Source organism: Sinohyriopsis cumingii, chromosome 17, assembly GCF_028554795.1.
Source record: "Sinohyriopsis cumingii isolate HCF-2022 chromosome 17, ASM2855479v2, whole genome shotgun sequence".
In the NCBI taxonomy this organism is placed as follows: Eukaryota; Metazoa; Mollusca; class Bivalvia; order Unionida; family Unionidae; genus Sinohyriopsis; species Sinohyriopsis cumingii.
The window spans coordinates 68,683,428-68,707,548 of NC_142977.1; the positions used below are offsets into that span (position 1 = coordinate 68,683,428).

General features: G+C 33.7%; 1 protein-coding gene across 2 annotated transcripts in view; it reads left to right on the forward strand.

Moving 5' to 3' along the window:
- LOC149779173 (uncharacterized) overlaps positions 1 to 24,121 on the forward strand; it is a 33,458-nt gene that overhangs the window by 4,580 nt on the left and 4,757 nt on the right. The window contains exons 5-14 of one of the 2 annotated variants that reach the window (XM_089938580.1): positions 467 to 629; positions 1,622 to 1,852; positions 3,192 to 4,446; positions 6,860 to 7,000; positions 8,186 to 8,374; positions 11,279 to 11,361; positions 12,259 to 12,326; positions 14,086 to 14,103; positions 15,975 to 16,081; positions 19,721 to 19,815. In XM_089938580.1, the coding sequence (XP_089794706.1) occupies positions 467 to 629; positions 1,622 to 1,852; positions 3,192 to 4,446; positions 6,860 to 7,000; positions 8,186 to 8,374; positions 11,279 to 11,361; positions 12,259 to 12,326; positions 14,086 to 14,103; positions 15,975 to 16,081; positions 19,721 to 19,815 (2,350 nt within the window). The remainder of the gene's footprint in view (positions 1 to 466; positions 630 to 1,621; positions 1,853 to 3,191; positions 4,447 to 6,859; positions 7,001 to 8,185; positions 8,375 to 11,278; positions 11,362 to 12,258; positions 12,327 to 14,085; positions 14,104 to 15,974; positions 16,082 to 19,720; positions 19,816 to 24,121) is intronic. The other variant, XM_089938581.1, reaches the window with a different exon arrangement.

Consider the following 24,121-nt stretch of genomic DNA (forward strand, 5'->3'; position numbering starts at 1 on the left):
TATATATTCTGTCTATTGCTGCTATGTTTCACAATAGACCCCTTGTGACAGAACTTACTACTCATTTTGCATTGACCTGGTTTTCATGTGACTAAGTCCAAACAATGGGAAGCTACTGAATTCTTCTAGAAATGTAGAAACCCCATCAGCCAACACATACATAAGAATCTATTTATAGATCATGTATAATACTATGCTCTTAACAGACTCTGGTCACATATGCAAAATTTAACTACAAAATATAACCATGAATACAAATTATGAAAATTAGATAAACTCATGTAGCAAGAATTAAAAAAAGTATAGATATACGTAACATATGATATGATACATTTTCCTGTCTTGTTGTATAAGCGGAAAGCAAAGTCATCAAGATGGTGTTTACAGGTCAGACACTGTGTTCCAAGGAACACTTATTTATTTAATTATTTGCTTTTTATTGGCATTTCTAAATATTATTTCTCAGGTTCAAAGCTTGGTTACCATGCTGCCTCAAACACAACACCCTCAGCACCTAATGGCATTTCTTTACCAGATGATGAGGAACATTTTCCTCGCCCACCTCAGGCCTCTCCCATCTCAATGGATGGTTCAGAGTCAGAGTCCGAGAAAGAACTTGTGCAAGAAAGGTAACATATCTTTGAATATGTTGATATGTTGGTTAGGGTCCGGGTTAGAGCTTTACACTCTACTGTCTTGAATTTATTTCAGACATGTACTATATACTGGGCTAAATAGCTGATGGCCTTCTCCGTATTTTAGATTCCTTCACATCAGTGACCAACTTGTATTAATTTCTGAACCAGCGAGAACATATAGTATAATTTGCTAAAACTTGTTATGCAGTCAAAACGAATGTATGTAAAATAAATATATAGACTGTAATCTTGGTTGCTAAATGACGAAAATCTCTCGCTGATGGTTAGAAACTACTCATCGAGACCTATTGGTCCATAATCTCCAAAGTCAACTATGCCGTGCTAGTTCCTGCATACTATTAAACACAGGCCTATCTTTAGAAACACTTTATTATCTCTGCTCAGGTGTAACACAGGTCTTATCACAAGGTATATAATGACATATCCATGTTGAAAAAGAATCTGTGAACTACAAATGTAATGTAAGTTTTCATGATTTGCATTTGAAGTTAAAACTGATTTATCTGTTAGAGATAATAACAAGATAGCATCCTGAAGAATAAAATGCCAGGTTATATAGACTTATATAAAAACAGCAATGAGAAGTCTATTTAATATATATTCTATGTTATTAATAACCAATTTTGAATTTTCAGTTGATGTATAAAGCTGCATCTTGAAATAATACACAATGCCTTGAAATCAGTACACATCAGTAGTAAAACTTTTTGCTGTCAAATGAACATCCAAGTCTTTTCCCTTGTATGGTTTACTGAATAAAATTAGTAGTTATTTTCATGTGATAAACATAATATTTTTTTCTTATGAAATCCATAAAACTTATCAAGTCCAGAATTCTTTTCTTTCCTCTGAAAAGAATAATTATATTTTCCTGGTGGGTGTACCAGCTTGACACAAAACAATTAAGTGCTCTGTGATTGAATAATCAGTACATGTGTTTAAATATTTCTTTCAACTTTTAGACCCAAGAAAGTCTTTGAGATTTACCTCAGTAATATTGGCTATGAGAATGAGAACAGTGCAGATTTTTATGAAGATGATGGAGATGGGGAGGCTGAATTAAGTCCCCTTCTTGATGAGCATCCATCTCACCCCCCTGTACTTCTGAGGAAACCAACCCCTGATGCAATTCATCTTTCGCTGCCAAATATGAGTGATTGGAATGAATCTGACACTGAACCAGACACAGAGAGGTAATTCATGATATAGCCTTGATCACTCAGCATGAGATTTATACACAGAGAGGTAATTAATGATATGGCCTTGATCATTAAGCATGAGATTTATACACAGAAGTAATTAATGATATGGCCTTGATCACTCAGCATGAGATTTATACATAGATTTATACACAGAGAGGTAATTAATGATATGGCCTTGATCACTCAGCATGAGATTTATACACAGAAGTAATTAATGATACAGCCTTGATCACTCAACATGAGATTTATACACAGATTTATACACAGAGAGGTAATTAATGAATGGCCTTGATCACTCAGCATGAGATTTATACACAAAAGTAATTAATGATATAGCCTTGATCACTCAGCATGAGATTTATACACCATAAGGTAATTAGTGATATAGACTTGATCACACAGCATAAGATTTATACACAGAAAGGTAATTAATGAAATAGCCTTTACTGACTGTTTTGAGTTGATCAAAGTTGGTAAATACATTAAAAGTATCAATATATTGGAAGGATACCATTATGAGTAAGATTAACTGGATGATCTTTTCAATGCATTTGTGACTATTTCTACTAAATGTTTTCTGTCATATTTGGATAATAGGCTTGTATCAAAAAGATCTTAAAAAGGTTTTGTTTTGAGCATGATCTTTGCATACATGTATTAGTTTCATTATCTGGTGCATGATTGGCTGAACTTCCTACCACTCTTGCCTGATTTTTATTAAACTTGGTAAATATATGTTAATTGAACTTTAATTTGAGCATGACATCTGTCAAGTGATCTTGCATCTGAATGCCTGAATTTGCTACTACTCTAGAGAACATTTGACAGGATTTTGATCAAACTTTGTACATAGGTTTATATTATCAATATCTTCAAGGAATATGATATTAAGCAATATCAGCGGATATTAATCATGTGATCTTTCATTCATTTGACTGATCATTTTAATATTAGCAGCTATATTTCTGATTCAGTTTTAATCAAACTTATTCACTTGTTTTATATCTTCAAGATATTGGATGAATTCGATCATGAAAAGACCTATACATATTTATGAGCTAATCCTCTATCTCATTTGCTGAGCTTGATATCATTGTGGAGATCCAAGTTTAATTGGAATTTGCTCTCTGACTTGGTAAATAAATCTATAATATTATTGTCTTAGACATATTCTGTGAATACTGAGAATCAAGATATTAGATGAGTTTGATTATGATCAAGAGATCAAGCATATTAATTATGTCAATATCTTGACCACATGAGCAAGATCAGACCCACTTGGGCCTCAAGGTAGTATATTCATTTATTATTTCTATATGGATTCTTATAGACTTCTGTGGGAGGCTGAGACACTTGCCAGGACACTTGATGAAAAGGAACTGGCTCGAAAGAAAAATGCAGATTTAAATTCCCCAAAATCAGACGATAAGACTGGAAAGTTACACGGGATAGAAAATACATTGAGAAAGAACATATACACCCAAGACTCATCAGAGAAGACTGATAGCACTATTAAAATGAATCCAAGTCATCCTTGTCTGGTAGAGGTGGAATCACATATGTCACAAGATCAAAAAAAGACTGGTGTATCTGAAAACCAGAATTTTTCAGAGGCAAAGAAATTCCCTAAATCTACAGAGAAAGTGGCTGTGAAATTCAGTGAGGATAAGAACATGACATTCTCCATAACCCCCAGAAATGTTGGTCGCAAAGTGGCAGAGCTCTCAACCAAGCCCAATAAATCATCAATATCATGGTCTTCTCCAAACATTGAGTATCTGGTTGATGCATTTTCAGCAAGTAAAGTGACAATCTCCTCCCAGGATGTCAACAGAAGGCCTCCTTCAGGTCGTCAAGTCAAGAATTCAGTTTCTCAGCAAAAATTAGAGACAGTGAGTAATGACAAGACTGATTCATTTTTTTCTGACTCCAGTTCAGATCATTTATATCCAGAAAAATCAGTTTTTGATAGCCAAAATCCTCTAAAATCAACTTCTGCTGTATCAGTGGAGTCCAGAAATGAAGCAAGAAAAGCTGAAATGGTTCCAACATGCACAAGGAATCATCTCAAGAATACAAGACCAAAGTCTCCCAACAGGCCAACTACACCAATCACCACAGTGAGTGTGGATTATGGCCCAGAATCTGAGAGAGAGGAGAAACCTAGAAAGAAGAAGGTATCCAAAGATGTTGTTACCATGGTGCAGCAGATATCTCTCTTAGATGATGAAGGTGATGGTGATTTGTTGCCTGGCAATGATGGTTCATCCAATGAAAACTTTAGTAAGGAAGATGGTTCCACAATTCTCCACACTGTATGTAAGTCAAAACGAGAGAAAAATTATTATGAAATTGCAAGACTTGCAAATCATACACTGAAGGATAAAGACAAAGCTGCAAAAGAAGACTTTAGTCATTTGTTTAAGACAACCAAAACTTTAGAATTTGATGAGCTTAAACCAAAAGAAGTTGTAGTGAGAAGTGTTATAGATGGACTTCTTTCAGGTGGGAAGGAGAAGGAGAAATTTATGGCAGATTCAGAGGAAAGACAAGAGAGAAACAGATATAGATCACAAAATGCCAAGGTACTATTCTTTTTTACAATTTGACTATCTTATAATACTTTTTAAACTTTGTGTATTGTTAGCACTACTGGTCATACACCAAAATATTTTTGGGATCGCCTGTTTTCTGTTGTCCATCTATTTGTTATCACAATATTGTTATAATTACTTCTCTTAAACTATTTGGATGGTTGTCATGAAACATTGCACCCATATTCATTCCAAGGCCTAGTTGGTCCTAAATGAAAATAACAACCACTTGTATATCCACATGTAATATGGACACCACGATGGTCATCTTGAAAGTCTTATCACTACTTCCCCTGAACAGATGACTGTATCAACATCAGGTTCTCAACAGACTTCTTATAAGTTTAGTTGGCCATAAATGAAAATGGTGCCAATCAGACCTCCAATAAAATCTTGTTATCACTTCTCCTCTTGTATGGATGGTCATATTACCCAGAGGTTTTCACCAAAAGACCTTTTATGATGTCTGGTGGGTCCTAGATAAAAAGATGCTGATCTGACAATCAGTTGGCTGCACATCAGCCATTTTGAAAATCTTGTTATCTCTGTTCCATCCGAAGAGGAAGTCATGTTGACACAGGGTTTTCACCAAAAGATTTCATATGATTTTTAGTGGCCATATTTGAAAATACTGCTAATCTGAAATAAAGTATGGCCACTATGGCAGGCATTTTGAAAATCTTGACACTCTACAGTTTCGCATTTTGCATAGGGTTAGAATTTTAAAGAAAAAGAATTGCCCTGGCTTTCCTCACTGGTTATACTGGCTATTTAAAAAATGACCTTGTATATCTTAGGTATAATTCAAAGAACCTTTAATTCCTTTTATTTTGTGTATGATTGATGGGTGTAATATGGGTTATAGAGTATACAGCTTGGCCTTACTACAGATGTACACCTTTCAAAAACTGCTAGCTCCACTTGGTCATTTTCACTTCCTGAACTTCAGAGGTAAATTGTATAAAAAAAGAGCCCATAACTTTTTCACATTTTATATATTTGATAATTCATTCATTGCACTTTCAGAAGCTGGTATTGTCTCGTCTGGCAAAATTCATTTTCCCTATTTTAATAGCTGCTATGGATAGTGTACTTCAGACTAATTCAGGCTGATTTTTTAGCACAAGGGAGCAGTCATTTTAGTTAGCAGTGTGCTTAGATCATGTACAATTTCCAAAAGTATAATATCCAAAGAAATATCATCCGCATTAATGTAGCAAAGAGGTATGCCAACATTCTCTCCACTATGCATGTTTTAAATGCAAACAACTTCACCTTACGTACGTCACTCTCTCAAAAGTACATAATAACTGGTGAGTGCCCCCATTATTGCTTCTAATCCTCAGTTGATGGCCATATCAATATGAGTTTTTCACCCATAGACTTCTTAGTTGGTCCTCAACAAAATTAGTGTGGTTCTTGCATCTAGTATTGCCTTCTTGAAAATCTTATTTCTCTGAACTGATGGTAATATCAGCAAAATATTATGTCTGGTTGGCTCTGAATGAAAATGGTGCCAATCTTAAGTTTATTATAGCCACCACAACAGTCATAATGAAACTATTGTCATTGCGCAAAAATATCAGAGATGATTTCAACACAAAAAGAAAAAATGATCTTATCTTGGATTCCTGGGAATCTTTCTATCACAGATCAGTTCCTCTGAGAGGCTTTACTCAGTCCATCTGTGTATCATTGAGTCTCAAAGAAAACTTAAGATTCTGTATTTGATTTGATTTAAACTTTAGAGGGTATATCCTAGCAATACAGTTTATATCCCAGGATGCAATTCTAATGAATTTTAAATCCCAGGTTGTAATTCTACTAAATTTTACATCCCAGAGTATATCCAAGAAATAAATTTGACATCCTGGCACCAATTATTAGTGGAGGTTTTCAAGTTCAAAAGTTAATGAGTGGTCACTTTATGAGAAATTTTAATTTATGACTGGAGTAATTTGCTTTTTATGTAAGACTTTGTTAAAATATTAAATAAGTTTACAAATTTTATGTAATGAAAATAGCATATTTTAGTATTAAAAAAACTGCAAGGTACATAACTTCTATTTCAGTTAATATTGATAAAAATTCACCTTGAATTACAATGAATTAATTATTTTGCACCAAGTACCATTTTCTGTGAATTTTATTGCTTGCACAAACCATGAACTTAAAGATCCAACTAAGAATAATATTTTGTGGATCCATTCAAATTTGCAAATTTGCTAATTTAGGTACTGACGAAAATTTTGCAAAACTTGAATTTTTATCTAAAGAAGAATTCACAGTACATTATGAGCTCAGTTATGGCCACTTAAAAAAATGTCTTATTTAATAAATATGAAACACTTAAATTAACCATTAATTGAAGTCATTATTATTTTGACAACCATGGTGATTGAAGTTAACACAGCGACCACCAGGTGTCCCACAATTGAACCTGAATCAGCCACCTCGACCTGCATCACAGCAAAGCTCTGTTACCCTGACAACAAATAAGACACACCAACCTCAAGAGGATAACAAGAAAGCCAATACAAAGAAGGTAAATCCTAGTTGTGAATTGAAACAAATTTTCATTAACAACTATACACATGTATCCAGGTCATTAATCTGCATGAATTTCAAACCACCATACTTTTCTAGAGTACATACAATACTGTACATAATTATTTTGACTATAGAATAAATACTGTAACATGATTCTTTTGCTACAGCAGGATTACTGTACATAATTCTTTTGACTACAGCATGAATACAGTACATAATTATTTTGACAAGAATTTAGATACTGTACATAAATCTGTTGACTACAGCATGTTGTACATAATTTGTTTGACTACATACAGCATGAATACTGTATATAATTATGACTAAAGCATAAATACTAACAATTCTTTTGCTACAGCATAATTACTGTACATAATTCTTTTGACTACAGCACAAATAATATACACAATTATTTTGACTACAGCATAAATACTGTACATAATTATTTTGGGTATAGCATAAATACTGTATACAATTCTTTTGACTACATCATAATATTGTACATAATTCTTTTGACTACATCATGAGTACTGTATATAATTCTTTTGACTACATCATGAATGCTGTATGTAATTTTTTTGACTACAGCATGAGTAGTGTACATAATTATTTTGACTACATCATGAATACTGTAATATTTCTTTTGACTACATCATGAATGCTGCACATAATTCTTTTATCTATATCATAAATGCTGTACATAATTCTTTGACTACAGCATGAGTACTGTCCAAGATTGTTTTGACTACAGCATGAATAATTCTTATGAGTCATTTTTATCAGTGGATGATATGATTCACTAGTCAATTGATATGTGATGATTGTTTGATAACATGGCTTGGCCACATGCATATGATGGTAGCTTGCTTTTAATGTGTGCACATGAGGGTGCTATCACATTTTAATGAAGATTGTGGGTGGCAGTGCAACCAGTCAGAATGCAACAGACTTCAAAGTCTTATAATTATATGAAATGAATTTCTACTTTTGATACAAAAAAACGTGTGTAAGTGAGCCCCACGTTCAAAGTAGTTTCCTACAAAATGAGCATAGATGTTTTGTCTGTAATGTAACAAATACTAATCATGAAATTTAAATTACTGAAAATAATTGAGCTGCTGGCAGTAATTGAATTTGCATTTAAAGTGACAAAAGCCTATTAACAAGATTTATCCTGCAGGTTCTGACCCGTCCATCGTCAGCTCCAGTGTATGGCAGAAAGTCTAGACCTTCTTCTGGAAAGGTCAAGGAGATTAAAAATGCAGAGAAGTCCGAAAAGGAGGCTGTGGCAGAGATGAGCCAGGCTGAGAAAGAGAAAGTTATTGACAACCTGCTGGAGAGAACTCGAACACTTCTTGAAAACAAGACAGTATGTACATTTTTTGTGTTTCTAATATTTTGCAGTTGCTTTTTTGCTTCATAGTAGACAGTAAACTTCCAACAATTTATGCATACTTGACATACCCTGCTTCTTGCATTTTCATGAATAAATATTAACACACAAGCAGAAAAATACACCCTGAGGGGCATATCATTTGTGTATACATGAGGGGCATATCATCCATGTGTACATGAGGGGCATATCATTCATGTATACATGAGGGCATATCATGCATGTATACATAAGAGGCATATCATTCATGTATACATAAGGGGCATATCATTCATGTATGCATGAGGGGCATATCATTCATGTATACATGAGAGGCATATCATCTATGTATACATGAGGGGCATATCATCCATGTATACATGAGGGGCATATCATTCATGTATATATGAGGGGCATATCATCCATGTATACATGAGGGGCATATCATCCATATGTACATGAGGGGCATATCATCCATGTATACATGAGGGGCATATCATCCATGTATACATGAGGGGCATATAATTCATGTATACATGAGAACATGCAGCATGTGTCCTCAAGCAGGAACCAGCATTTTTGTATGTGCTCCTACAAAATGACAATTCAGAACCCCATTGATAGATGGATTCAAGTCACACAAATTCGACATTTGTGAGGTTTCTTTAGAATAACAAATCAGGGATTTACTGCAGAAAAGTCCTTAACTTTAATGAATAATACTTTATGCAAATAAATTGTTCCTGTCAGTGAGGCCTTCATTTGATTAAAGTGTATACACATATCTCTCTCAGTGAGGCCTTCATTTGATTAAAGTCTGTACACTTATCTCTCTGGGTCCAAAGGAACATTTTTTGTTTTTAAAAATTCATGTTGTGAGTCAAGGGAATTACACTTTACAGATATATTTAAAAGGACACACACAAACACAAACACACAAACACACACACACACACAAAACCATTAAATATTAGTAAGTATTCAACCATCAGGGAAATTGTAATGTGTTTTAGATTAATCGGGAAAAGTTTAGATTTTTGGATTCTTTTACTTAAAACTGATTTTTCATATCAATATTAAGATTTTTCACTATACTGGCAATATAATTTCAAGATAAAATGTATGAGGCACATTGTTTTTGAGTGGTTGAAGCTTTAAGCTTTAGACTTTGAAATATTTGGACCTGATGAATTTTCATCATTGATTTAAAAAAAATATTTTATGATAAAAAATAATATATGCAATCCATATTTTAGGATAAAATATCAGCATATTAAGTCAGATTTTTCTGGCTGAAAAGACTAATCTGTGCACTTATAATTTATGAAGTAACTGATTACAGAATCAGCTGGTGTTTCTTTTTATCTCCTTGTTACAAATGGAGTTATAATAGATAAATTGACTTCACTAGAATGCTGCATGATAGAGTTGTGAACGTGTTATTATCCAGCCATAAAAACTTGATTTATTATTCTTTCATTAATTCCCCCAGCATTTTGGTCATGTGTACTTCAGGTTATGCCCTATGTCCAATGTATATCGTCAATCAACATTGTAATTTTAGATATTTTCTCAAATACCATAGGGCCAGTTTGGATCATACTTAGTAGGAATGTTCACAGAACATGCTGTACTAAAATAATGATGTGGCTTCCATGGCAATCAAAATGGTAGAAATATTTCTTAGCACATACGTTATCAGAGTTGCATTTAGGGTGGCTCCCCAGGAAGTGGTTTAGCATCCAGAGCAACTGTTTGGAAAACCTATTTTTTTTACTTATTGAGAATTATTGAATACATATCAGTCAAACTTGGCAGAAATGTCCATCATCAACCGCTCCAGTGGCCTAGTGGTTAGAGCATCCATCTCAGTTGCAGGAGGTCATGGGTTCGATCCCCAGCTGAGTCATAACAAAAACTTACAAAAATGGTACTAACAGCTGCCTTGCTTGGCACTCAGCATTAAGAGGTTAAAGTTAGAACTGGTCGGCCTGGTGTCAGGATAATGTGATTGGGTGGGACATGTCACATCATGCTACATGTCTGCGGCATGATGCCCCAGTACTAAACATCACTATAAACTGCCACACTGCAGACATCGTAGCGATATGACTGAAAAATCACACACACTGTCCATCATCACATTTTTTTTAAAAATTGTCAATATTTTTAATGACATTTTCTATCAGTTGTTTCCATATATACTCCACAGCAACAAAGGTTTACTTAGCATTCATACTGACAACATATTCTTGACTTGATCACAAAAACAGCTGTGCTGGTTTTGAACGAACATGGTAGGAATGTTTCTTCATACATGCTTAGTCAAAATTTTGTGGTGGCTCTCCTTGGCATTCTCTCATAGAAACAACGTGGAAAACCTATTTTCAACTTCTCCAGAATAAATGAGCCAGTTGTAATCAAGCCTAATAGAAATATTTTCTTAGAACATGCCCTAGCAAAATTCAATTTGAGGTGGCTACCCCAGCAGTGGTTGAGCCTCAGTATCAGCTGGGTGGAAACCTAATAAATGATACTTATTTTCTGTTGAGTATGACTGTTATTACTAATATTACTTATATACACACACAAACTCTCCCAGTTTGACTTTCTCTCCAAAACTGATTTATAATATTGGACAAATTCTCATTGACAGAATCTGAACATGAAAGATTTTCAAATTTATACAAAATCTGCCAATGGACCATCTAATCCAGCTATAGTTGCTCAAAGTAGAAACAAAGAAAAACATTTCAAATGCCAATAATTATTTATACCAAATAGCTGGAAATTCTTCAGACATAGGTATCTTTAAACAAACGCTTTATTACTAAAGTTGTTATTTAGATCAATATATGAGCAATATTAGACCCACTTGGGCCTCTGTTTTTTATCCCATAGGATGAAGCTATGTCTGAGTCAACAGAGAAACCTGCCCAGGTGAAAAAGGAGAGACCAATGTCAGCTGTCAGCTCTGTAAAAAGGTACTCCATTCCTGATTTTATTATTGGAATTTGGGATATACCCAGGTTTTCGACATTGTACATGAGTCTGATACGTGTTTTAGAAAATTCAAAATCGATACATTTTGGTTTCCAGAGCATAGCTCACAAAACATTGAAGATGTTTCTGTGTTCATATCGAGCAATTAAAATAGAGATGCATTTTTTTCTTTGATTTTACTATATTCAATATTTTTTTAATAATGGAAAATTAGTGTAGCATTGGTAGTACATGTACATACATGTAAATTAAGAGTACTACATCTTAGGGTACTATCATAGGTAGCATAAAATGTTAAGTGCTGGACCAGAGGGAACAGGAGAGGCAGATAGGGAGGGGAATGTCTATTTTTACATAGCTCATGTTATCTTCGCACCCTACCATCAGTATATGGGGGAGGGGATATAGGATGTAGCCTTTGCTATCGTTTTCTGTATATATCCATTATCATTTTAAGCTTTCAAGCATAACTCTTAAATTGTATAAGAAAGCAACATTAAACTTGATACACATACTAGTGATCCGGAAGTCCCTTTCACTGTTCAGAAGTTTTCAGTTTCAGTAATTTTTTGTATGTGTTTGTCAATCTTCTGTCCTTATCATGTGGTATCTAAACAGTAAAATAATTTTTAAGAAACATGAATTTCTTTCATTATGGCAAACATCAAATTTTCAGTGTGACCAAAATGATATATGTAGAGAAAGAGCTAATAGATACCAAAAGAAGGGTTTATTATTTGGCTTTACATGTAAAGTCATAAGAAGGTTGTTTTTATTTGCATCAAAATTCTTTTATTCTCAGTACCTTTAAAAGAGATTTCATGCAAAACATAGAGGTATCTCAGACAAGCTTTGAATGATATAGTTTTCTTTTACAGGAGCAAGGACACCAGAAGAATAAAAAGTGCTGGCCCTAGGAGACCAGATAGTTGTTCTCATAATGACAGTAAGTGTAACAAAAAAACTAACCATTACTCTTGTCTGTTGTTGGATTTCTGGAATTGGTCTTTGTTTTAGGGGCAAGACTGATAAAACAGAGAACGGTAAATTCATAGTTCAAGATCCATTACTTACTTAAAAAAAATGATCTAAGCATTGACCAAAGTAAAACTGCACCATGTTTCCCCATTTTGTTTCATTTTTGTATCTTTTATTGTAATATGATAATTAGTTTTCAGTGCCAACATATTTCATTAACATTTACTGTCTTGTACCTTTATAGCTCCTGCAGTTTTAACAAACTGATTTTTTCTATCATTGCTCCATGGCAGTTTTGACACAGTGATTTTCTCTATCATAGTCTTCTGCTGTTTTGACACATTGATTTTCCTGGATGTAGCTTCCTGGCAGTTTTGACACATTTATTTTCCCTGATGTACCTCCCTGGTAGTTTTGACACATTGATTTTCCCTGATGTAGCTCCCTGGCAGTTATGACACATAGATTTTCCCTGATGTAGCTCCCTGGCAGTTTTTACACATTGATTTTCCATGATGTAGCTCCCTGGCAGTTTTAACAAAATGTTTCCTGTCATAACTCCCTGATGGTTTGGACCCAGTTATTTCTTATTAATATACCCCTGACAGTTTTAGCACATTGATTTTCCCTGATGTAGCTCCCTGGCAGTTTCGATAATTGATTTTCCTTGATGTAGCTCCCTGGCAGTTTTGACAAAACAAATTCTATCATAGCTCCCTGATGGTTTCTTATTTCTTATTAATATACCTCTGACAGTTTTAACACATCGATTTTCTCTATCATAATTCTTTTGCAGATTTTTGACAGTCATTTTCTCTATCATTGTAACCTAGCAGTTTTGAAAATTGATTTTCTCAATCATGGCTCTGTCAGTTTTTTGACACATTGATTTTCACTATCATCAGATCATAGCTTTCTGACTACTTTTTTTCTTGGAACATAATCTTTTATATATATATATATATATATATATATATATATATATATATATATATATATATATATATATATTAATACAAATAACACTATCATACAGGTTAGAGAAGTTTTAATTTGTACTCTATGGAGATTCAATCCCAGGTCCCCAGGTAAATGGCACCCATCGCCTTGCCTGCACACATGAGCCCGTATTCCCCCATGACTAAGCACACATCACCAAAATATAATGTTATTCAGTCAGTATTATATGCACTTGTGTGTAGCAGACACACTCGCATAATGACCTAGTAATTAATTCTCATGTATCTACACAGACATTCTGGATTCATATAAAATTAATTGTAGAGAATTATAAATATACACCAGACAGAACAGAAAGTGCTATCCCTGGATTCCTATACAAGACTGCATGATAATAGATGGCAGAATTAATATTTTAATATAAATAATACTATTATATAGGTTAGAGAATTTTTAATTCGTATTCTACGGAGATTCAAAGCCAGGTCTGTGGGTAAACAGCACCCATTGCCTTGCCTGCTCACACAAGCAATTCCCTCACGACTAAGCACATATCACCAAAAAATGATGTTACTCAATCAGTGTTATATGCACTTGTGTGTATATATTTATTATAGGAAGAATGCAGTTACTTCATAAATACTTTCTAAATAATGCAGCCAAATGAGTTGTGATATAAGTACTTTTAAAAAAGCTACACAGATTAGCACAGTATATTCACCTGGAAATGGAATTTTCTCACTGCTATTCATTTTTAAAAATTTCAGTTACAAACCCTGCAACAGGTAATTTTTAGCAAATCATCATTCATTCACATGAAATTACATTTGCATTCATTCTGCATTTCATTTGCTTTCATTCAGGATTGTATTTACATTCATTTGGATTTTCATTTGCATTCATTCTGGATTTTCATTTACATTCATTCTGGAATTTCATTTGCATTCATTTGGAATTTCATTTGCATTAATTCTGGATTTTCATTTGCATTCATTTGGAATTTCATTTGCATTCATTTGGATTTTCATTTGCATTCATTTGGAATTTCATTCATTTGGATTCATTTGGATTTTCATTTGCATTCATTTGGAATTTCATTTGCATTCATTTGGATTTTCATTTGCATTTATTTGGAATTTCATTTGCATTCATTCTGGATTTTCATTTGCATTCATTTGGATTTTCATTTGCATTCATTTGGAATTTGGATTTTCATTTGCATTCATTTGGATTTTCATTTGCATTCATTTGGATTTTCATTTGCATTCATTTGGAATTTCATTGATTTGGATTCATTTGGAATTTCATTTGCATTCATTTGGAATTTCATTTGCATTCATTTTGGATTTTCATTTTCATACATTGCATATGCGTTAATTCTAATTTCATTTGCATTTGTTCTGGATTTTCATTTGCATTCATTTGGATTTGCATTTGCATTCATTTGGAATTTAGAATTTCATTTGCATTCATTTGGAATTTCATTTGCAATCATTTGGAATTTCATTTGCATTCATTTGGAATTTCATGTGCATAAACTGCATATGCATTAATTCTAATTTCATTTGCACTAATTCTGCATTTTGTTTGCAATCATCTTATTTACATTCCTTCTGCATTTCATTTGCATAGCATTCATGTTTGCATTAAAGCTATGATATCTCTAAAAAAATTTACAGTTTCAGAAATGCAGTCTGACTTGACATTTATTGCATACATTTACCATTTCCTTTCAAACGTTTTTCCTTTGGAATGTATTAAAGTAACAATTTCTATTTTTGATACTATATAGAGTTTTGCCTTCAAATTATTTTTTATTTAAAAGTGTGCTTTAATCAAATCAAATTAAAAAGAAGCTTAAATTCAAAGGACTGTCACTGCAGTGAATATAAAAATATTGTGGTAGAGTATTTGCTAGCAAATTATATTTCATATTTTGTTTTGTGAAATAAACACTGTACAGATGTCATATTTTGTTATATATGTTTTGGTTAAATTTAAACTGTACAGGTGTAACAGCAGGTGATGATGACATCACATGAGTGGCACACATTAAAACAATATTGTTGATTGTGAGTGGTGAAAAAATTTAAGTGTAAGGAATTTGATTCCAAATCATAATGCAGAATTTCTTTCATTTTCCAGATCTGACTTCTGTTTCTTTCAAACTGCATTCGTCATTTTGTTAATTCTGCATGGCATTTGCATTGATGCTTTATTGTGTTGTTGTTTGATGGTAAAAACAGGATCTGTAGCTTGCTCATAAATTAAATAACTGTTGTAAACATTCTTCTTGCTTCAATTATTCTCCAAAAAGATAAGGTTCAGGATATTGAATTTCAGAATTTTAAAGTGTCATTCAAAATTTGTTTATTTTTTCTAAAACTTGTTTTAATTCAGTTTTTTGATTATTCAGCTAAAGCCTCTGTGGTAAATCAATCAAACTGATTTAAAATTCATGCATGTACAGTCTATTTAAAATATTGCAATTGACTTGTGCGCAGCCACTTAGTGACAATATAAAAATAAAGCCTCTGTTAGAATGAGAAAATCAATCAAATTAATTTGTGTTAGCTTTAGTGAGTAAATAAAATAATGTCTGAGAAAAATATTTTCCCTATTACAGTTTAATTTTCTTACTTTCTTTTTCCTGTAGAACACTATTCTGCCTATGCACGAACGACCCCCAAGTCTAAATCTAGTGGGAAGAGGAAAATTATTTGGACAGAGCCTTGTTATATAAATACCAAGTCATCACTCAATGTAAGTTTGAGTGTAAACTGAAATAAAAAAATTATGTGGATGTTTTTTAAAATTAAATCTTTTTCTTAGAAACAGCTTTTCACTCTTCGAGCAGTCTGTAGTAACTCAACTTGCTGGAATCAAAACATGGTCATTTTATGTGAGAGGCCAGTGATAAATATGAAATTAAATTATAACCTTAAGTGGCTATTATTAGTGACACATGAATCAAAGTTGTGCCTGCATTTACAGACATGTTATTAGTGACACATGAATCAAAATTTTGCCTGCCTTTACAGACATGTTTTTAGATCTTGATTGGGGCCCTGAGCGGTCTAAAGCACTCAACGTTATGGATCACTGCCATCTCACCTCTGTCTGCGCCGGTTCGAGTCTTGGATTCAGCTAATGTGGGTTTGTGAGAAAGCTTGTCAGTAGCTTCTCGTGGGTTGGTGGTTCTTTCTGGGGTTTTCCTGGGTTCTTCCTCCACCATTAATACTGGCTGCCATGTATAGCCTATCATGTGCTGAAAAATGGCATTAAACACAACAACAACAACAACAAGATCTTGATTGATCTCTGACTCTAATGTAAAGGGATGTAACCCATATCTCTCCTCAATTCACAAGGAAACAAATGAAGATATGAAAATACACCTGGCATACAGGTACTAAAAATTACTCCTGTTTCTTCATGTGACAATATTACAACTTTTCTGATCATCCATTAAACAAATTGCTTTTACCCCATTATTATAGAACTGTCTTACTGTTGAATTTTATGTGTTTGAGTTACACTTACATTGTGAATGGAGTATAGTAATTAGCAATAAAATAAGAAATATTTACAATTGATTCACATCAGGTACCAATATCAAAACAATGCCTTCCTTGATTAAGCAAAAGTTTAATTTGCACACATACATGTAAGTTAAAGTTTAAGGCAGTGAGAAACCATTGTTTGGTTAGGAATCACTGGCTGCTGACTGTTGAAAGCAGGTGACAAATATATACTTTACATGTATATAACAACTTTATGGAAGGGGGGCAAGATTAAAATGACTGTTGAAAACAGATGTCTATTAAGTCACATATTTGACATAAGTCTTAAAATGTATGTTTTACTTTTTCTTGAAATTTATGGCAAGTTTTGGCAGTATTTATGATACCTTCTCTGTGGCAGTAAAGCTTGTATAGAATAGCTCCAGTAGAAACATGCTCATGACTCATTCATGTCATATTTAACCAAACACTTGCTATTACACCCTAATCAATCAGGCTTTAGACAGAATCATTCATGTCATATTTGGTAGTCTCAATACTACCAAACTTGTCAAAATTGATTGAAAAACATGTTCATGACTCATTCATGTCATATTTAACCAAACACTTGCTGTTATATCTTATTTAATCAGGCTATAGACAGAATCATTCAGATGAGACTGCCTTGATCTCCCTAACTTATAAATGGCTTCAAGCACTTGACCAATGTAGAATAATAGGATCTGTATTTGTAGATTTCAGAAAAGCTGTTTACATAGTGGATCATGAAATCCTTTTGAAGAAACTGAAAATTTACCAATCTGGTGAAAGCACAGTTATATGGTTTACTTCATACTTAAAACACAACATGTTTACATAAATAATGTTCTGTCTGAACCTGGAACACTTAGATATGGAGTACCACAAGGCTCAATGTCCATTATTGTTTATACTGTTTATTAATGACCTACCACTTTTACTAAGGGAATCAATACCATCTACAGATCTCAATGCAGATGACACAACATTGTCAGACATTCAAAACACAAAGCATGAACTGGAAATTTCTTTACAGGATACCCTAAAAAACTGGACAACTGCTGTACATACAATGGCATGGTGGTAAATACTGGGAGAACTAAAATATTACTTAAATCAACATGGCAAAAAAGGACAAATCTTGATAGTGATAAACTGTGTCTGACATGGAAGGATAATAATTTACAAATGGTCTGTCGTGATAGACTATTTGGTGTTTTGGTAGATAATAACCTGGCATGGACTGAACATATGAAACATATCAGTAAAAAAAAGTCAATTCAAGTTTATGGCTTCTCAGTAGGATAAGACATTTTCTCCCTGAAAGGCACAGAATTTTTTTTATAACAGTTACATACAACCCTATTTGAACTACTGTAATATGGTATGGCATAATTCAAATGATAAAAGCATAGTAAAGCTAGCACATCTTCAAAAAAGAGCTTTTGGCCTAATATCAATCCAGAAAGAAAGCATGGAAAATTTAGCTGGTAAGTTCACAATATTACCAATTAAAGTCCGAAATCCAGGTGGGAAAAGCCAAATTAATGTACATGAAATAATAATGCTCTTGAATATTACAATCACTATTCCAGTATAGGCTACCTGGTAACACTCCCCACCTGTGATCCATGTCTACCAGACAGTATAAAATTCCCAAACCAAATAAGGATTTATTCAAAAAAAGTTTCCTATACTCTGGAACTTTGCTCTGGAATAGTATTTCAGTTGAGATTAGAAATGCCCACTCTTTTTCCTTCTTCCAAACCCAATATATCCAGTGGCTTCAGAGATGCAGTTAAAACAAATAAATTTCCTTTGTATGAGGGCCTCAAGGTAGATTAATTCTTCAGCTAATTGTGTTACCATCTTTAAATAATGTCATTATTATTATTACTATTGTTATTATTATTATTATTATTATTATTATTATTATTATTAGATGATTGCTGCTGTCTTTATTTATAGTACAGTAATTGGTCACAATTTAACAATAACATGAACTGAATATTTAAAATCGATAAGTATTTTGAGATGTTAGAATTACATGGGCTACTATTAGACATGATGGGATCCCAGGTGGTCTAAATTGATTGCCTTTGCCAATCACTGTCATTTGGCCTCTTAGTTTGAGTCTCAGGCTCAGACATTGTGGGTATGTGAGAAAGCTTGCTAGTAGCTTTGCATGGATCAGTGGTTCCTACCAGGGTTTTCCCAAGTTTTTTCTCCACTAGTTATACTGGCTGCCATGTACAGTAAATCATGTGCATTAAATGGTGTTAAAGCCACAACAACTTAACATGCCTTCAATTCATATCCAGAATTTACAGGATGAAGATGACAGAGATGTTAGAGTAATATGGACTACTGTATGACATGCCTTCAGTTTGTATCCTGAATTTACAGGATGAAGATGACAGAGACATTAGAATAATATGGACTACTGTATGACATGCCTTCAATTTGTATCCTGAATTTACAGGATGAAGATGACAGAGATGTTAAAATAATATGGACTACTGTATGACATGCCTTCAGTTTGTATCCTGAATTTACAGGATGAAGGTGACAGAGATGTTAGAATAATATGGACTACTGTATGACATGCCTTCAATTTATATCCTGAATTTACAGGATGAAGATGACAGAGATGTTAGAATAATATGGACTACTGTATGACATGCCTTCAATTTATATCCTGATTTACAGGATGAAGATGACAGAGATGTTAGAATAATATGGACTACTGTATGACATGCCTTCATGTTGTATCCTGAATTTACAGGATGAAGATGACAGAGACGTTAGAATAATATGGACTACTGTATGACATGCTTCAATTTGTATCCTGAATTTACAGGATGAAGATGACACTGAAGAGTATGAGGAATGCTTGGAGCTACAGCGACGGTTGGCAGAGAAGGGTGTTGACATTGCAGCCGAAACTCTGGAAAGGTTGGGGGTTTTTTTCATTCACTTTTGGATCTATGGTTGCCACAAATGCATATTTAGATAACATCATTGTGAAAATCTACTCAAATGTGATCTCTATGATTCTGACATAGCTATCAATTTGGTGTATATGTGTATGTCTGTATGTCTGCATGTCCATCCTTCTGTCTTTCCACAGCCTATGTTAAAATTACACTTGGAGTTTTTTACATTCTTGCCAAAAAAAAAGATGGACTTGGACAAAAATGGAGTCTTTTTGTGTTATAAGTAATTCTAAATTAATTTCCTAAAGTTTACAATATGAAAGATTTTTTCCTTATTAATTTTCATAAATCATTTAGGAAATGTTGTGTTTATTGAAGATTTTTTTAAAAACTCCTTTTGAAAATGTATTATTAGAATGAAAATATGAAACAGGTTTTGTGCATTATAAATACAGTAGTATCTAGTTTTGCTAATTGGGCACAAATTATTTCCTTAGAAATCCCTTATAAATTTGGACACCAGATTTACCACATTTATAAATGACAGTCTTTAACTTTTTATTTGTGTGGATTTTATTTTTATTGTATTACAGAAAATTACATTTATGTTAGTACAGTAACTACCCCCATACTATAATGCTGTTCATGGCAGCCATTAAAATGAACTACCTTGCAGGTGAGGTCACTTTATAGTGAGGTATTTTATACATCAAATATATTCCATTAAAATGAAATGGAATCCTTGAACATAGCTGCCTTATCAAAACAACACTTTGTACTGAGGTGCTTCATAGTGAGGGAGCACTGTACTTATATCTCTCATAAATGTCATTTATACCCAAAACTTTTTATATAAGATATTTGTACAAGAAATTAATGGTAACTTAAAATGAAGAGAAAATGAGTAACCTGAAAATAAATTAATCAATTCTCTTCTATGCTCAACCATGAATTACTGGATTTTTTAAGTGAAATAATTGTGATAATTCACTGGATTGAAATATGTTACACATTTCTACTGCTAGATCAATAACTTTACCCAAGAAATTTGAGATATATTGAGACACTTGTGTGATCTAAAGATAATTATGGCCACCTCTTCAGTTTTTTTAATGTGCTATTTTGCCTTGATTTAGGACAGAGAATTATGCTACTACACCACTCCCTCGATAACTCACGCATGTCGGGGTCCAGAAACATTGACCGCACTATAAGTGAGGCGCGAGTTATCGAGGGACCTATAAAATAAGCCCAAAACCAATAAAGTGATTGACGACATAAAGGAAAAATAAGGGGGGAGGGTAGGCAGATTATAGTGTTGAATACTCACTTTATAATTGTGCTGAGATTAACTGTGAGTAAATATCTCTTCATAACAGTGTACTTTGTTTATTATTTCCTCATAGAGCAACATTAATTTCAGGATAAATTACAGTATATTGAGGTGATCATTGAAAACATTATTCCATGTGGTTTCTGTTTGCTTAACATGTGTACCACTTCACACATTGTGTACTATGTCACTAATTTTTATGTTGAATTGGATACATTCTAGTTTTATTGTTTGATCCAAATTATACTTTTTTTTATATACAAAAGATCGACTCTTTTCGAGAAACAGTGTCGATCGAAAGATAGATTTGATTGCAATAGAAGTAAAATGGAAAACAAAAAACAAGGGTTAATCAATACTAACATGAATTTAATGGGCTTACAAATTTAAAACAACGTAAATTAGAACAAGTTAATACTTGCCGTTTGTGACACGCTTGACAAATATCAATTAACTTTTTGAAAAAATCAGTTCATTTTTTGTTGTTGTTACTCCTTGGCTTCTCTGCCGCTGAGCAAAATCCCTCAGATTTCTCAACTGCATGAGCTTTACGTAGTCAACATTTTGGGTCTCCAGCCACCTTATGGCAACAACACAGGTCTCTTGTAATCGATTTTTTAATGCAACAAACATTTCCCCAAGTTGTTGATCAAAACAAAGCCTGCATGTGATTAGGTTCTCACAGAGGTACTCATGGGTTTTGATGTGACGGTTGATTGACTCTTTTCATGTTTTCAATAAACAGAATATGTTGCGATTATAATGTTTACACTGAAATGGAATTAAAGGATTAGATAGTGACTTTCACACAGGAAGACGTTTAACCGATTCGGCCCCGATCCCGTCTGTAGGCGTGATGAGGCTGTACCCTACTTCAAAGCTCTGCAGCATCAAGGCCATTTAAGATACACCAACGTGGGTGGTATTAAAAGAATTCAGACAGATATAGCTCTAAAATGATATAAAATAATCTGGAAGTTCTAGTTGCACTACAAAATACAGAGAGAAAAACCTCACTTTTTGGACCCAGTTTTTTTTCACCCAAAATTCGCTCGAGATCGGAATGCGATTTTGGGTCTGGATTTTAGACCTTTTGGCCACAGATCTCAGGCATACCAGTCTTAACTGCACACAGACAGGTGAACCTTTGCAAAAACTAGGATAAGGTGGGCATTTAGAATAAATTGCAGTCTCCATACGAAAATGATGGGTCCATTAAGCAAAAAAAAAAATCCAACTTTTACCCTACTGCTCATGCGCAAGCAAAATAACCAATGGAAAATGATGTTTCTAATACAACTAGGCATTATTCTCATGGAAAATCTGTTGAAAACCACTGTATTACGATGTATTCAGAAATAGCCCCCCAAATGTCTTTCCTACGCACATTTCAGGCAAAAACAACAAAAACCTCTGGGGCCGAATGAGTTAATTGGTGTTTATTTCATTCTCTGTTGCCACCTGTTAGCATTTGCCAGAAGTTTTCACCGGACTGTTTATTTACATTATATTGACAACTATTATAAAACTTACATAATATATGATATCTTTAAACAGAGGTCTCGCTAGGATTTTAAAACTGTGTCTTTCTGCCTCTGAATTCAATCACTAAATATCAGTACATTTTCTCACCCGGCCACCAGTCAAAGCCTTTGAACTAGCTGCCTAGCTATTGCATTATGCTCTTTTTTATGTAAACTTATAAAATGGCAACATGTATGTACATCAAGGAGTGTTTCAGTCACTGAATTCTGTCATTGTAAATATCAGCACAGCTAACTGATCAACACATTTTCCCACAAAGCACATGGCCGAAGCAGGACTGACAAATCTTTGAATTTTCCCGCGCACCTATTACATGCGTACGGAGGACTCCCGCCTCAGTGATTTTTTGCATCCCAGATCAAAAATTGGCATCCAAATACGCGTAATTAAGCATTTTCGAGATCTCTGAAATTAATTCTTATTTAGAACTTGCAAATTTCAAAATATGGATTCTATTTTTACGGGCATTAATCACCATTTTTGATGATAAAATGAGCAATGTATTAAGGTTTAATTTACCAATTCTTATCATAATTTTTTCACGTTCAGCAAATTTTAAAGATATTTAAAATACATTTTCTCTGGAAAAGAAATTGGGAGCCAAGACAGACACCACGTTATAAGCGGGAGCACAAGTTATCAAGGGAGCGGTGTATTTATATTTTCTATGTGAATTTGCACATAACACAGTGGAACATAAATGTTAAGCCGCTGACAGCATAATACGGGATACAGTAAGAAATCTGTTACTTCAGTCTGTTATATATATTCCTAGCCAACACATTTGAGTGCAAAATAGAAAGAAAACTTTCTTGGTCTGATTGAAGAATGGATTTATTTTTGTCTTGTAGGTGAAAAACTTGAGTATACACATGTGGCTTCACTGCTCATGAAACTACTTTTTTCACCCACTCTGTCAAATACATCCCTTATTCATGCGATACAAGATTTCCTCTGTTTAATACATATAGTGATTTTTGTCCCCCTGAAATAAAACATGTCAAAGATAGTATAAAGAAATTGGTACCCTGAAAAAGGTTATCCATTGTTTTTAGTAAGAATGTTTTTAATTTAATATATAGTTATTACACCAGAGAACACTAGTGATGTTTGTTAGTCCAAATGTGTCACACTGGATTTAATGACAGGTACCTAATTCAGTAGTGTCAGGCACAGGTACCTAACTCAGTAGTGTCATACACAGGTACCTAACTCAGTAGTGTCAGATACAGGTACCAAACTCAGTAGTGTCAGGCACAGGTACCTAACTCAGTAGTGTCAGGCACAGGTACCTAACTCAGTAGTGTCAGATACAGGTACCAAACTCAGTAGTGTCAGGCACAGGTATCTAACTCAGTAGTATCAGACACAGGTACCTAACTCAGTAGTGTCAGACACAGGTACCTAACTCAGTAGTGTCAGACACAGGTACCTAATTCAGTAGTGT